Source organism: Mytilus trossulus, unplaced genomic scaffold (genome assembly GCF_036588685.1).
Source record: "Mytilus trossulus isolate FHL-02 unplaced genomic scaffold, PNRI_Mtr1.1.1.hap1 h1tg000234l__unscaffolded, whole genome shotgun sequence".
NCBI classification, from domain to species: domain Eukaryota; kingdom Metazoa; phylum Mollusca; class Bivalvia; order Mytilida; family Mytilidae; genus Mytilus; species Mytilus trossulus.
The window spans coordinates 2,071,822-2,089,131 of record NW_026963315.1 but is presented as its reverse complement, the minus strand read 5'-3'; the positions used below and the strand labels follow the sequence as shown (position 1 = coordinate 2,089,131).

Genomic DNA, 17,310 nt, shown 5'->3' with positions numbered 1-17,310 from the left:
ATCTAAAGATTACAAGGACAGCAAAATGAGTACACAAAAAAAACAGTTTAACTAGATTACATTTGATAAAAAAAAAAGAGGAGATGTGGTATGATTACTAAACTAGTTTTAACAATAAAAAAGAAGATGTGGTATGATTGCCAATGAGACAACTGTCCACAAGAGACCAAAACGACACAAACATTAACAACTAAAGTTCACCATATGGCCTTCAACAATCAGCAAAGCCCATACCCCATAGTCAGCTGTAAAAGGCCCTGATAAGACAGTGTAAACAATTCAAAAGAGAAAACTAACTGCCTTATTTGTATAAAAAAATGAACGTAAAACAAATATGTAACACATAAACAAACAACAACCACTATATTACAGGCTCCTGACTAGGGACAGGCACATACATAAATAATGTGGCGGGGTTAAACATGTAAGCGTGATCCCAACCCTCTCCTAACCTGGGACAGTGGTACAACAGTACAACATAAGAACGAAATATAAAAATCAATTGAAAATGCTTAACTCATCAGATGGACAATTTTTTTTTTGAAAATACAAGTGGACTAGATCACATTTAATAGTAGATGTAGTATGATTACAAATGATACAAATATTCACCAAAGTTGTAATGAAGTGGATGTACACAATTCCAGGCAACTGTAAGGCCTTTAACAATGAGAAAAATCTATATTGTATAGCCCTTTGCCTGTACAAAGCTAATAATCTTATCAGTAAAATTGAGAATGGAAACGCCAAATGGGGAATGCGTCAAAGAGACAACAACCCTACCATAGAAGAAAACAACAGCAAATGGTCACCAACAGGTCTTCAATGTATCGAGAAATTCTCGCACACGGAGACGTCCTTCATCTGGCCCCTAAACAAATATATACTAGTTTAGTGATAATGAACGCCATACTAATTTCCAAATTGTACACACTAAAAACAGTGCTTGTTATTCCTTGAGGTCAAAATGTGCCATATCACATTTAAGTTTTTGGTCAAGATGTTGTGTTCAGATTGACTTAAAAGCACACAGTATACATGTTAATTATGATTTGAATAAAAAAATATGTGCCAAATTAGGGATTTTTTCCAGACTTTGCAGTTCCCTGAACAGAAAAAATGTGATAGCACCAACAGGGCATGTAAAAATGGTTACAAGAGTATAAAGTACACATATTAAATGTGTTATGATTGCCAATGTCAGAGACAAGAAGATTAAAAATTAAAACAACTTATATAGGGCACTATACAACCTTCAACAAGGAGCAAAAGTTGCAAAATCCATTAGGTATAGAAAGCTATAGAAGGTCCAAGCATGAAAAAATTAAAACGATTACACAGATAATGATGGCAATTTTAAGGGACCTTGACTACCCATTAGGGTCTTACATATAAATTTTAAATTGATTATGTTAAAACACAGATTTTTATTTTATTTTGCAGTAATATGGTGACAGCCCACTCATCTAGTTGAATGTTAGTGTTAAACATGAATCACAGTATGGGTCAGGATCAAAATATGACCCATGAGCAGACCCTGCTTCAGACCCTCAGCTTAGGTCATGGTAAGTATGGGGTAGGATAAAAACATGACACATAAGCAGACCCTAATTTTAAATCATGGTAGGTATGGTCCAGGTTCAAGATACGACCCATGAGGAAAACTGCTTCAGACCATGATCGCTTAAGTGAAAGTAAGCATTGGCAAGGATCAAAATATAATGACCCATGAGCAGACCCTGCTTCAGACCCTGAGCTTAAGTCAAAGTAAGTATGGGCCAGGTTCAAGTATGACCCATGAGTAAACCCTGCCTCAGACCCTGAGGTTAAGTTATTGTAATTAATTGGGTAAGAATAAATATACAACCCATGAGTGGACCCTGCTTTAGACCCTCGGCTTAAGTCATGGTACTAGTATGTATGAGCCAAAATCAAAATATGACCTGTAAGAAGACTGCTTCATTGCCTAAGCTTAAGTCATTGTTAGTTAAGTATGCGCCAAAATCTAAATATGACTCATGAGCAAACCCTGCTTCCCATCCTGAGCTTAAGTCATGGTAAGTATTGGTCCAAGATCAAAATATTACCCATGAGCAGACCCTGAGCTTTAGTCATGGTAAGTATAATGTCCAAGATCAAAATATGAACCCATGAACTGACCCTGCTTCAGCCATGATCGTGAGAGGTAAAACCTCGATCTTTTAACTTAAAGTATAAAACTAAGTTAACTCCACAATTTACTTTGGAAATGCCTTTTATCAAGACAGAAATATGACAGTTGTTTTTAATTCATTCTATTGGTTGATATCACCTAACATTTGATTTTGTAAGGTTTTATGGAATTCCCTGTTTTTGGAATTCACCTTGGAGTCCAGTGTTTTTGTTAATGATTTTTTACATCTGTCAAACTCTGAATTTGTCTATCTACACAATATATGTTGTTAACAGGCATCGGGTAATCGTAATCAGTAATCGTAATCAGCTGTAATCGATTAGATTTTGCAGTGTAAATTAATCCTTTGTAATCAGTAATCATGCCATTTCTGATTACAAGTAATTGTAATGTAATCGATTACATTGCAAAAAACAGGTGTAATCATGATTACTGTTAGATTACTTTAAGATTACATTCATATGATTACTTGCTGATTACAAATCTTGTACATATATGAAAATAGTTAACTTGTTAAATTAAACTATGCAATAAAATTCCTGCACAGTGCAACTACAAATACAATGTTTATAATACTTAAGATGAACATTATGGGTTTTGCTCATTGTTGAAGGCCATACGGTGTTGTCTCATTGGCAATCATACCACATCCTTTTATGCCCCACCTACGATAGTAGAGGGGCATTATGTTTTCTGTTCTGTGGGTCTGTTTGCTTGTTCATCCAACCGTCTGTCCGTTCATTCATTCCTCTGTCCCGCTTCAGGTTAAAGTTTTTGGTCAAGGTAGTTTTTTTATGAAGTTTAAGTCCAATTAACTTGAAACTTAGTACATCATGTTTCTTTTAATATGATCTTTCTAATTTTAATGCCTAATTAGAGTTTTGACCCCAATTTCACGATCAACTGAATAGATAAAATGAGGGCATCCATGTACTATGGACACATTTTTGTTATATATTTATAGAACATAAAAGAATTATTTCTTAAATTTAGAAATTTAAGAATGCTTCCATCCTTTTCAAAAAAATGATTATCTTATGTTGTATGTATTTATTTTCAATGTGGTATCAGTCAAATTAATCTTGATAATATGAATATTTGAAGACTTTTTTTTCTTCAATTGCTGTGTTAATCTTAATAATCCATTTCAAAATTAACAAACAGAAATAAATCATCTTTAGCAAATGTCATCTAGATAATGGACTCCTGTGAATTAAAAATGACTTTATGAGGGTGGGGAGGGGGTAAACAGAGAAAGAGAAAAAAGAGAAAAAAAATGAAGGGCAAGAGAAAAATGACCTTAAAAATAGAGAATAGAGAATAATGATCAAAACAATTTGAAATAGAGAATTTGTTCATTGCTATATAAGAATATAAAGAAAAGAGAATAATCAGGAAAAAGAAAAGAATAAAGAAAACTGAGCTCAACAAATACAGAAATATAGAACTCCTTAAATTAAAAACAAGAGAGAAATCAACATGATCAATTAAAAGACTATAATAAATAGGAAAAAAAAGAGAGCTTAGATGTATAGATTATTGAATAATGGACAAAGCCAGGAATCTGATGTTGTCAGTAGTTGTTGCCTGTTTATGCAGTTCCAGAGTTTGCGAAAAGTGTCAGTCCTCAGGATTTCACCACCAAAATTTTGCATAGGACTGACACAGTTTTAGTATTCTTCAATAGATTAATAGTGAGGACCAACAGATTTTCTTCAAGGACCACCAGGGGAAAAAGATTTTGCGAACTCTGAAGTTTATAAGTGTTTCTCGTTTTTCATTTGAATGGTTTTACACTAGTAATTTTTTGGGCCCTAAATTATAGCTAGCTGTTAGATGTGAGCCAAAGCTCCATGTTGAAGGCCGTACCTTGACCTTTAATGATTTACTTTTATAAATTGTAACTTGGATTGAGAGTTGTCTCATTGGTAATGACATACCACATCTTCCTATATCTTGAAATATAAAAAAGTGAAAAATCATTGCTAAAAAATGTGAGATAGAGAAATTTACCAAAGAAATACAGAAAAGAAGTACACCTCCATCGAGACCCTTCTTTATGCAATGGTGATATGTAGAATTGAAGAAAACAATTGTCCTTGAGCAGAGTTATATAAAATAAAATCCTTATTGATTTATAGCCATCAAAAGAATTGAATTTGCTAGTGTAAAATTTTATACTTTACAGTTCTGGTGCATGTAATAGTTTAAAACCAATTGAATGAACAATTTCCCAAGAAAATCAAATTATTGTGTAAAAGAAATGATGTTTCATTGGAAATTGATGTCAATATCCTAGAATTTGATGTTTTTAATGAAATCTATCACCTCTATATTTGATTGATGTAAAAGTATTTCCTGGAAAATTATTTAGTAGGATTGAAGTCGGAACTGATTGGCACAATTTAGGATAACCTACAAACACATGTTTAATACTTCTAATGTTTGTTTTATCAGTGATTGATTTTTTAGCCTGAATCAAAAAGATTGGAGTACATGGGATATTTGTGTCATGTTTGACACAAATGAGAGAAATTTGTGTCATTTTCGACACCGATGAGAGAATTGTTTTTCATATTTTAATACTAGTGCATAATAAATAACAAATAAAATAACTAAAGGTTCATGTTTACTATGTTTATATGATGGCATTGTAGAATTTGAAATAGTATGTTTGTACGTGTTGGTGATCGATATCCAGGTCTGCATGCTTTTAGATATAATCTGAAAATGAGCCACCCACCCACCCTGAAAATCAAATGGTTGCTGCCTTAGCAAGTTCTATTTTAAAATGAGATTTTATTTGAATTAGGGATAAATGGGGGATTATTATTTTTTTTTGCAATTATGGTATAATCAATGTTAAATGATAAATTATCAATAAAAATTTAAGGTCTAATTATATAATTATTTTTCAACCCAGACTGGACGTCAAGATATATAACATGTTTTAGGACCCAGACCTAGACAAGTTTAAAATCATGTTCATAATTTACTATATATAGAATTGTGTATTGACTATAAGGCTTAAGTATTGCATAAATACATGTAATATTATTTGTCATATTTACATGTATTTTCACACAGCAATAAAGGGAAACAACTTATAATATTAGTCGAGCGTGACCACTCAATTTCTGCCAATTACTTTGATTTGTGTAATAATTCTAAATGTTACATTATACCTAAAGGGCATAAATTACTTATGGTCATTTTTGTATGGGGACAGAGTAAGGGGTATTTATAAAAATAAAATATTCATTGTATTATTTGGTCATCTAAATGATAATAAAATATTTTAATTAAATTTCGAGAATTCAGTTATTGAATGTAGTATATTATTTTAATTTAATTGTCTGAATAAGTCAATATTCTATTTGAAATTAGTAAATTCCCCTCCCCCACTATAAACTATAGTGCATAACAGTCATAAATATATATATATATTTATTTCTGTATACTAGTATAGGTCACTCTGACTTCTACCTAATAACTGACCAGTATGAGAGTACAAAAAATAAAAAGTGTTTTCTACTGTGGTTTTTCATAAAGTTAATTTTTTGGGACTTTTAATTGTGCAGTGCAGTTTTTCGATATATATTCAATTTCATTTGGATTAAAATTAGAATACAGGAAGAGATTAGATGCCAGAATTCTATGTTAATTTTTTGTGACGATATTTGCAAAAAAAAAAAACACCTATATTCATCATTTCAAAAATTGGAATTTGTTTTTACTTATGTGTAAAATATAACATATGTTTCTATCACAGCTGACATCCAAGGAAAGTGACAAGTGTTCCTATGAAAAAATAATTGTTTAGAAAAATTTATTAATTTTGAAATGAAGTTGAAAAAATAGTGATCTGGAATTTTGATATCTTGATTAATGAGTTTGAGGAAAATGCCATGAAACTTTGGAAAATAATAAATGTCAATTTTTTCTTCAGTTGTCGGATTACAAATATTCTTATGTAATTATTCAAAGTGCTTGGATTTTATTGTGGATATTGCACAATATGATTCAAATGTGAAGGCAAGCTGAATGTCAGTTGCACAAAAAATATAGCAAAGAAAGTTTAAAAAAGTTTCAATAAATTAGTCCTGCATCATTATGGAGTTTGATGATTTGTTTTTGACAGCCGAACATTCACAGTGTTCCCAACAGACATTAGAATCATGTATCAGCAGTTTCCCATTTGAGGATTATACAAGTAAGAAAAAAGAGTTGAATTCCAAACAAACTAAAGAAACTGTTTAATGTGAGGTTTGGGGTGAGGCCATGTGCATGTACTAAAAGGAAATTAAGATGGTATTTCATGTTGATCTTTTGTTTTTTTTTAAAGCTGCATGAATTATGCTCTTCAACGATTTAAATGAACCACAGTGAATTGAATGCATTTCAACCATGAAACCATATCAAATAAATTTAAGGTAGATTTTGTCAAAACTGAAACTTAGTACACATGTTCCCTATGATATGATCTTTCTAATTCTAATAACAAATTTTTTGAGTTTGACCCCCAATTTAATGGTCCTTTGAACGTAGAATATGATCAATATTGTGAGTATATGCCAAGCATCCGTGTACCAGGGGTGGATTCAGTCATTTTAATAAGGGGGTGGGGGGTCCCAAGATAGTGTGATTACATGCCAAGCATCCGTGTACCAGGGGAGGATTCAGACATTTTATTAAGGGGGGGAGGGTCCCAACCCAGGACAAAGGGGGTTCCCAACTATATTTTCCCATTCAAATGCATTTATCATCCAAAAGAAGGGAGGTTAAAACCCCCAGAACCCTCCCCCTGGATCTTCCAATGTGTACTATGGACACAATCTTATTACTTTGTAAACCAATGTTTGAAAATTACAGTTGTAACTTTCACTAACAAAGGTGATTGATTGAAAAATATCTTTTTAAGATAATTAAACAATAGTTCTGATCTGATTGACATAATCTTCAAATACTTGAATGTGATTGGTTACAATGTTCCAATTAAATTTTTTGCTTTACACTTCCGTGAATCATATTATTGAATTATTATCCTAACCTTTGTAAATTTTATATCAATTTAAATGGTACATAATCATGCCTGGTGATAGACATAAATGGAACACTTGGGTTCCATTAGAAAGTTGAAATTAAAAAAAAAAATCTAAACTTTATATGTAAATAATAAGAATAAACCTTTTTTTCTTAGGTTATTGACGTACAATGTATAAACTTTGAGTCAGCAACCAAATTTACACATCTTTAACCTCAAGAAAAATGTTAAAAGTGAATCTGATGGTTGTGGGTGATTCCCAGGGTTCGAACTACATTATAGCCATTTTGAAAAGGGTGGTTTTAATCCAGGATATAAGGGGGATGCTGGTTCAAACCACATGTCCCCATTCAAATGCAATACCTGTTTAAAAAAAAAAAAAAAAGAGAGGGGGGTGTTCAACCCATATTCCCTAAGTAATATCTCTGTATCCTGTAAAAGTATATGTTGTAAAAGAAATGACAGGGTCAAATTTTTCATATTACCTTTTTCTTTACTAGATGCACCTTATACTAGTAACTACATGTTGGAATTGCACTTTTTGCATGGCTTGTTCCAAATATGAATTCTGTAGAAATTGCAACCTTTATTACCCTGGTATATTTATATCAAGAAAATAAAATTAAACATAAAAATAAACATCTATAAGAACAATTTTTTAGTGAATAACTTTGTCCTTATACATATATTTTATTAATTTAATTCCCCATCTAATTTTTAGTTTTCAGTGTTTTATAACACCTATTTTGAATAAGATATGATTTATAAAAGAGTGGGTACATTTTTCATCAATGAAACAGTAACCCAAAAGCAACGTTTTCTTGAGGTTAAAAATCTGTAAATTTGTGTAAATACTTTAATGAGTAATCATCATAATATTTAACCAAGGAAAGTGTTGCACTAGCTGTTGTAATAGAATTTTCTAAATCAATGAGATGATGAGGTTGTGTGATATAAAGTGCTAAACATAATTATTTTGACAGGAAAAAGAACATTAAAAATGTTCTTGATAGATAGATATAAAAAAAAATAAAGTTGTGATTTTGTTAAATGTATATATTGTTAAAATTAATATTTTTTAAGTAAATATCCAGTCCTATAAACAGTTCCTTGCTGTTTTTACTTTTAATTATCCAAAATTAAAACAAGTTTAAAATGATAACATGGTTTCATATGGTCAACTTAACATTAATTGTTATGACCCCAATGGAATAGTGCAGTGTGTCTATTTATATATAACGTTAAGGTAATCCGATAGTACTTTCAGCGCTTTGATTTCCATAGATTTATAAATTACCTCCCCTGTTACTGTTCCGAGATAAACAATGGCCGACACGAAGTGATGGTTGTGATACTTTCTGGACGCAAAAAAACATGGAAAAGCATGAAGAGAAGTCGAAAGAAAACTGTAAGAATTCACAGAGGCTATGAAGGATTGTTATCAAATCATTTTAGTCTAATTTTCTGTTGAAATAATCTTAATTTTCATGAATAGATGAAGTCGATAAATGACATTTTGGAAATCTCTTCTGATGTTTACAATTTTCGCGAATTTTATTTTGATAGTAAAAAGAATATCCAAAGATCCTTTAACTGTATATTGTTTTTTTCATTTGTTTTTAACTGTTAAGGTTATTTAAATTATAACATTCTAATCGTAAAATTGATAGAAAGTACGAATTTAAGAAAAAAATCAAATATATCAGATACACTCAGGCAGAGCCTGAGGTAGGCCTAATTATTATGACTGCTTGAAAGGTTATTATACTTAACAGTTGATGTTAGGCATCAAAGAAAAAAAAGAAAATAGCCTTTCAAGACGTCATAATTATTTGGACTAAGGCAGAGGATGATTCCTGCTCATTAACAGGTCAGACATAACCATTAATTAGTGGATTATACCAGGAACATATATATTGACGGGACTTGACACTAACTAATTGTAGTCGATTTTATTGTCGGGTCATATATAATAAAGATTCGATACGGAACCGGACATGTGTAAATACGGACTCGCTATTAGTATTATCCTATAATTTCTGATAATATCAATAAAATGTCATTCAAACTAGTTTTATAGTGATGCAAGAGTATAAATCTTGTATTTTGTCACTTCAAATTTATCAAAATTGCATTCATTTCATCACATAATGATACAGAATGTAAACAGGATAATAAAAAAATGGCATACAACGCGATGATTCTCAAATTTCCAAACAATTATAAATCACTTTACATTAAATAAATCAAACTTATTTTTGTAATTTTATATGACAAAATATATTTACTTTATGATAAAACTTGTATTTATTTATGATTAGAGTTGTGTGGTTAATTTATTGAGCAGTTCCGATATTTTTTCAGTCAGACGCTACCAAAATCTATAAATCTCGGAAGTCCCGGGGAGTACAAGATTTCATCAATTTTATACTGAAAAGCCTATCAGATTCATTTCCCGTTAGATATACTGTTCCCAGATTATACTAAATTCAAGTTTTATCAACCATTTCAGAAAAAATGAAACCACAAATTGAGGTATAAGCCGTTTTTAATCTCAAAATTGTTGTAAGAAATATTAAAGCATTTTTAGCATTTACCATAATAAGCTACATGTATGATGAGGAAGTGTGGGTTCTTGGTCTAGTGATTAAGAACAATGGCTACAGTGCTGAGGTCCATGGTTGCATTTTCTTTGACCTGAAGATCCTGTTGATTGTCACAGTTGTTCTCTCTGAGTACTTCAACCTGCAACTTAATAACAGACTTCCCTGTGTCCCAGTACTCCCTTTAAGGTTGGGGTTGTCCTTGTAAATATTGTTGTCACTACGTTAGTAACATATCTACACTAATCTCAATGATGATTGCACATGGATTCCGCTGTATTCTCACAGCTCTTGTGGGGTCTTATGGATACTAGGGGAACATTCATACCGAGTGGTGACATGTTATTGATTCTAACACTTCATGCTGCAACTTGTAAGAGAAACCTAAAAGTTAAAATGACCCTATTCTGACTTTTTTAGTTTAAATCTCGATTTTGTTCTGTAGTCTCTTCTTGTCCATTTTAACTATATAGTTGGAACTGATGCAGACTTTAGGAAACCAGTCATTAATATCTGTCAATCAGTTGAGGTATTATCCACATTGTCTCAAAAGGCAGCACAGGAAATTTTAAGCAATATCTGGTATAAAAAACAGGAGTTTTAACAGAAAGGCCACTTTGGAGGCCTTTTAAGGACAAAATAAACTCCAACTTGATCATGAGATCGAGCTGCAGATATCTCTTTGGTTTGTCTATTTTACCAAGAAGATTGGTGGCTCTCTCGAAAGACTTGAAATTGTCATTAGAATTTTGTAAACTCATGATCATAAAACTATGTTTAAGGTTGTTAAGTTCATGTAGGGACACATCTCAATTAATCCTGATCTAAAGGAAGTGTTCACCTTCCAAGAGCCCTCCTGAGGGAAGCTATGAATAATGAATAAATATATATATAGACTATATGTGTGATGGAACAAATTTTTCAAATATTTCCAAAAGATGCTATAGCCATATATATTAATAGGTAGAATTTTTAAGATATTTTTGTTGAAATGATACGATTTTGTGAAATTCTGCATAAAATACTGCTGAAAAATCTACTTTGAACATTTTTATTTGTGGTAAAATTATAACCACAAAGTACACTATAAAGTTGGTACACTAGACATGTACATTAAGTTGAGTACAAAATATTTATGTTAATTTCGACATATATTTTTATGACCCCATAGTAATATTACACATGACCTTTCTACACTATTGTCAAGATAATATTAACCAGACATTTATCAACAATATTAGCCTAACTTTTTTTAAATGCTTGAATAATTTTACTATTTTTGAAACTTTATAACCAAATAATGGTATTTATATATTGATTAATTCTTCGAATTTTTCATCCTTTGTCAACCATGTAACAACAAAAGTATGAATTTTTATTGGTACAGTGCAGTTTATGTTTCAGTGGTTAATTGGGTGTTCAGATCATTGACCTAAAGAATTTGCCCTCAATTTTTTAACCTTGAATCATACAAATAAAAAAAACATTGATACATACAGGTACATTGTATATATATATGATAATTATCTATTCATAAATTTTGGGGTCATTTTATTCAGAATTGATACTGATTTAAAAAACATGAATAAATATTAATTAAACATCTGGCTTCCCAAGTAAAGATATTATTTGAGTTGTTAAAAAAATTTCATGTCTAGATCTTTGTTGTGGATTGGTATGTTTTATGGATTTTTCTTATTGTTGAAGTTTGTAAGGTGACCTATACATGTAGATGCTGACATCTATGTGAATTGGCCGTTTCAGAATCTAATGCATTCTGGGTAATATTTTCAAAAATGTACACCGAAACGTCGTGATTGGTTGAAAACGTCCAAAACAATGGAAATTAAACCAATGACGTAACGTTATTTTCACTTTGGGGTACGAACAATGAAATTACCCATGATGCTTTAGATTCTGAAACGGCCAATTGGAGTCTCTTGAATAGTTGTCTAACTGGCAGCCATACTACATCATCACATTAGTTTATATTGACCTCTTATACTTTTCAATTTCAGCACCCATCAATGCAGATCACTCACCATACAGCTTAGAACCTCAGAATGGCAGCTATGTCGGATCTCACTCAGCTTATGAACATTATTTATTTGCTCAAAAGTCTGGTTATATGTTGCCTAGCAACCAGCAACTCAAAAGTGAGTACCAAAAACATTAGAAAACATAACATGTATTCAAGAACATTCATATGGTATAGATTCAGTGGTCAGTTTTCACTATAAACCACAAGCCCTATGGCCAATGCTGGTTAAAATGAAGTTAGGATCATTTGTTAAATTCAAATTTGATCTCAAATTCGATCAGATATTTTAAAAAAAATATGTGGACAAAATTGATCACAATTTAAAAGTGTGATATATGTATAATTATTTTTGACATTTGCATGAATTGAATTGTGTAAATTGAAGAAAAATGCTAAAGTTTCCTGCTTCCACAGCTTTTATATTTAAAATTTACAAAGGACAATGCATAAATAAATGTGGTGTTGTCTCAATGTGGAGTCTAATTTCAGGTCCAATGTTTGACTCTCAGGGAATGTATGAGATGCAGAGTCCAGCGACCATGTCCGACCCAAGCATGTCCCCCTCACCCCCACCCCCACCTAGAATCTACAAGCCATGTGTGGTATGCTGTGATAAGTCATCAGGCTATCATTATGGAGTTAGTTCCTGTGAAGGATGCAAGGTGGGTATACATACAATGTACAGAATATTTATATAAATTTGATAGGAGACAAAACCAAACTGGCCTTACACACTTTTTTCAGAGTTTTGACCTATGCATTAAGGTTTAAAGTTAAAAAGTATAGCACAAACAGAAAACTGATAACAGGCAAAACATAGAGTGACTTGAAAAAACAGATTTTCTCTAATAAAAAAAAAAACAGGTGACCTTTATAGCAGTTTTACTATTACGTATGAATATTATTTGCTCATTAGTACAGCAAACTTATCCAATCCAAATACCATATTGATTGTACGTGGAATACCAATTTTTGTGCAATTCATGGGTACACATGCATGTATGATGTAGAAATGTTCAAGCAGGTTAACCTCACATGTTCAAAAGGTTTGTAGACTTTGCTAAAACCATGGAATCAATTATCAAAGAAAATAAAAGATTTCCATGCACTAGAATAAATGAATCCATGCTGCTGTAAATTCTAAAATGTTTTTGTGCCCTTATTAATGCGATTGTTTAAAAGTGGACACGCATGCAAGATCGATAATTGTGATTTCAAAAAATCCTGCGTACAAACAATGCTTTCAGATTTTCAAATGAGATGTATTTATTTTAAAACAACTATCCAGTGGCAATTACTGCATTGATAAAAACAGACTAAAAATTTCTGAATATTCTTGTCGTTTCTCCTCAACAAAAATTTGTAGTGAGTTGTATGGAGAGACCCATCACTTTTCGTCCTACAAAAATACCTGAACACTAGTTTATATTCACACATGTATTGATACCACTGTTTAATTTATGACATGCTAGTGGCTGTTATAGGGGTTATTTACCTGATGTGTTTACACAAATATCTCATAGACTAAAAAGATGTGACATCCATTGGCATTGAACCCTTTGACTAGGTATCCTGGGGCCAGTGGAGTTCATAAAAGTCTAGTTTTCCAAGTTTTTACAAATACATTGTACCTTATTTGACCTATGGAATTTATGTAGGGGAAATTTCCAAGAGCGGATTTCACTTTCATTCTTGGAGTTTATAGGTCTCTTACTAAAAATCCAATTACAATGGCCATGTCAACATTAAATACTGATTATGTTCTTGATTGAATGGGTTAAAAAGGTCAGTGGCTCTGCAGGAGGAATCTAGCTTCATGGACAACAAAAACTGGCTGTTACATGTATCATATAGCTGGGAGTTTTCAAATTGATGTGAAACACAATCAATCAGATTTAGATACTACACAGTAAAATGTTTTGATATACACATGTTTTAGGGGATTGATGAAGATAAGGCATAAATAGTTTGTGGAAAAACACATGTGTCATTATATATATAATTAAGGTACCAAGATCTAGAACCACCATAATTTTTAAGAGCTGACCTGATTGATTTTTTTTTTGCTGAAATATGGACAGATAATATTTTTTCTGGTTCTATTCCTTACAGCTTTGTGATGTTTTTTTGTTCGACTGCTAGCTAAATACTGAAAATCGATAACAAGTATTGATGTATTGTGTAAAACCAAATAAAAACATATTTGACTGACAAAAAATCAAAGAAAAATGGCTGCTGACGTGAAATATATACATTTTAGGTAAATTCAATGTTGGATTTAATTTTTGGACTGAATAAGGCTCTATTTGGAATCACAGGTCAAACAATGGGGAAAAAAATAACTTAAAAAGGTTTTGCAACCTACCAATTCTTCTTTTTTCAGCAGGAGGCTAAACACTACTTTTTGTCTTCTCTTTTATCTTCAAAGAAGGGGTAGATTAAGGTTCTGAGAAAACTCTATGTCCTATTCATAGAACTTGTAATATTTCATCTTGTGAGATCTAGATACAAAATACCCCAAAAAGCAGCCATAATGAAATACATGAAGTGCCCAAAGGGTTCTTTCTGGTAGACATGGTAGACACAAGGCCATTGATGATCAGTTCAATGACCAAATATTTACCATAACTAGAATAAATAAACATGTTTCAATAGCCGTATATATTATTACATGTTTTACATGGTCTCATATTTTCTGGGAAATTGACCACAATTGGTCACATGTTTTGTGAGCTGAGATTTGTTTAATTTATCAATGGTTTCATTTGATTGAATTTTACATAATGGTCAGTAGGCCAGGTGATGACATGTCATGCATGTACCAGGTATGTGCAAATTTAAAAACCATTTTGTTAATACTTTTCTGTAACTTGATATGGGCGGCACAGCATAATTTTTTTTCCCACTGAATTTTTGGTTCCAATGCATTGTTTATATCATACAAAGGATATATATGTCAAAGATATTTTTGAATCAACACTGAGGGGATGGCTCAGAAAATGATTTTAAAGTTCACTAACAACGCAACAAAAGTTTGTACAAGATGAAGAGTAATCTCCCCTTTTCAATGAATTTTCAGTGCTTTCTATGTATTCTTTTTCTCTTTATTTGTTGCAGTTAATTAAAAAACAAAATTTAACTTTGAGAAAGAATGAATTTGTGATATGAAATAGGTGAAAAAAATTTGAAAACAAAATATGTCATGTGCCATCCACTGCCTGGTTTTTCCATGGACAGCCTCTTAATGACTTACAAATATTCCCATGTGTTGGATGCATACATTTTTGCGAAACCAGGAAATCAAATATCAATAAAAATGCAAGATTTCCACAGACTTTTGCGAAACCAGGAAATGAAACATCAACAAAAATGCAAGATTTCCCCAATCCACGAAAATTTGTAAGTACGAAAATAAATGAATCCACCAGACTTTTTTTTAAAGAAATCTTTGATTTGATCAAGTTTGAGTACATCATACTTGGATTTTTTTTTTAAATTTACATGACATTTAGACCTTTAACATTTGAGTACATGTACTGGCCATGGGAATTTTTTTTATTTACATGTACATGACATTTAGGCCTTTAACATTTGAGTACATGTACATGCCATTGGAATTTTTAATTTACATGACATTAAGGCCCTTAAAACATTGTATAACAATATATAAATTAGCTGTTCGTTAGCACCAGTCCTTTAGTAACCTGGAACAGTTAACACTGAATGCGTGTTTTCAGGCGTGGATTCATATTGTTTGACACCTTTACTTTGCTGGTTATGTTCATGTTATAATATTTCTATCCGGTCATATTTGGTATGCAGTATTCTATCTGGTCATATTTGATATGCAGTTCTGTAACAACATGATCATGAACGATCCATACATAGTTAAAATTGAAAATGGAAATGGGGAATGTGTCAAAGAGACAACAACCCAACCATAAAATAGATGGACAACAGCAGAAGGTCACCAAAAGGGCCTCAATGCAGCGAGAAATTCCCACATCCGGAGGCATCCGTCAGCTGGCCCCTACATAAATAAATATACTAAAGGCCAGAGGCTCCTGACTTGGGACAGGCACAAAAATGTGGTGTAGTTATGAAGAATCTTCACTTTTGTTTATCTCCTGTGAATTTTGAATGTTTCAACTGAGCATGTACAATTATGTTTACTTGTGGGTTTTTTACATACTTGAAAGGGTTCAAATTTCCTTATTTTTAAAGCTTTTTGGAATACTTTATAACATGATCAACTCTCTTTATATATTTTTAGGGCTTTTTTAGAAGAAGTGTTCAGAAAAATATGCAATATACCTGCCATAAAGACAAAAACTGTGTGATTAATAAAGTGACGAGAAATAGGTGCCAGTATTGTCGACTACAAAAATGTTTTGCCACAGGGATGTCGAAAGAAGGTATGGAAGAACGAGGTGAATTGATACACAGGTAGAAAGGGGTTTGTACAGGTGACAGGTGCCAGTTTTATTTACTCACAGGTTTACAATAAGAAAACACTTGCCTCTTGAACTTGTCGTGGACCACTCATATAGGAATGAAAATCCGCTGGGACACAATAGCCCATCCATCTTTAACATGTCCTTGACTACTTATATAGGAATGAAAAAAAGCAGAGATACAACAGCCCATTGCCCTTTAAAGTGATCTGGACTACTAATAAATTTATTAATAGCCCATCTAAATTCTTAAGTTTACACATTTTAAATGGTGTAAATAATATTTAGCATCTAACAAGCTGAAATTCTAAATTTAACAAAGTAGTAGATCGGCTGTCAAATTTCTGGGAAGCTGAAACCTCCCTGCTTATAGTTTCTGTAGTCCTGGCTGTGCAGTTATAAACATCATTATAATCAGACTCATATTTAAAATTCGACCAATCAAAAAACAAGATTTGGTGTTTCAAGCACAATTTGTACATGAAGCACTGAGTAAAGTTTCATGATGGAAAGCGCACTAAGTCCACTCAGAGAATGAGGATACAAAAAAATTCTAATTTTTATCTATTTTATCTAAAAGGGTAACAAAGGAAAAATTTCAGATCTTTATTGCTAAATTTTATTAACATGTATATATATGTACGTTTTTGACTGGTCTCTTTTTAGTGGTGTTACATCTTACAAAGTCTATAGCTGTCCAACTCATTTATCATAGTTCAAATGAGTTTGTGATAAGGCCAATTAAAGGTGAACCACTAATGATAAGTCAATGATATGTATACCGGTATATATATATATGGTATGCAGTTGTACTATAGCATTGGTAAATCTTATAGTTCATTGACTTATGATGTTTGGCTGTGGGGAATCTCTTTCTGTATCAAGATATATACACAGTTCAAATAATGATTCATTATAGATAAGTGAGGTCATTTTTTTTAAAGTGAAATCTGTTTGAGGATGATCGCTACTATGTTTCAAAATAACAAGCTTTT

The 17,310-nt window shown here is 31.9% G+C and overlaps 1 protein-coding gene across 4 annotated transcripts in view; it reads left to right on the top strand.

Annotated features, from left to right (window-relative positions):
- The window catches only part of LOC134701331 (retinoic acid receptor alpha-like), a 52,304-nt gene that overhangs the window by 24,963 nt on the left and 10,031 nt on the right, over positions 1–17,310 (top strand). Inside the window, exons 4-7 of one of the 4 annotated variants that reach the window (XM_063562468.1) lie at positions 1,444–1,565; positions 11,839–11,976; positions 12,351–12,523; positions 16,135–16,291. In XM_063562468.1, coding sequence (XP_063418538.1) covers positions 1,475–1,565; positions 11,839–11,976; positions 12,351–12,523; positions 16,135–16,291 — 559 coding nt within the window. In that variant the 5' untranslated portion in view covers positions 1,444–1,474. Of the gene's footprint in view, positions 1–1,443; positions 1,566–6,030; positions 6,387–8,501; positions 8,626–11,838; positions 11,977–12,350; positions 12,524–16,134; positions 16,292–17,310 lie in introns of those variants that run through there. The other 3 variants (XM_063562467.1, XM_063562469.1, XM_063562470.1) reach the window with 3 other exon arrangements.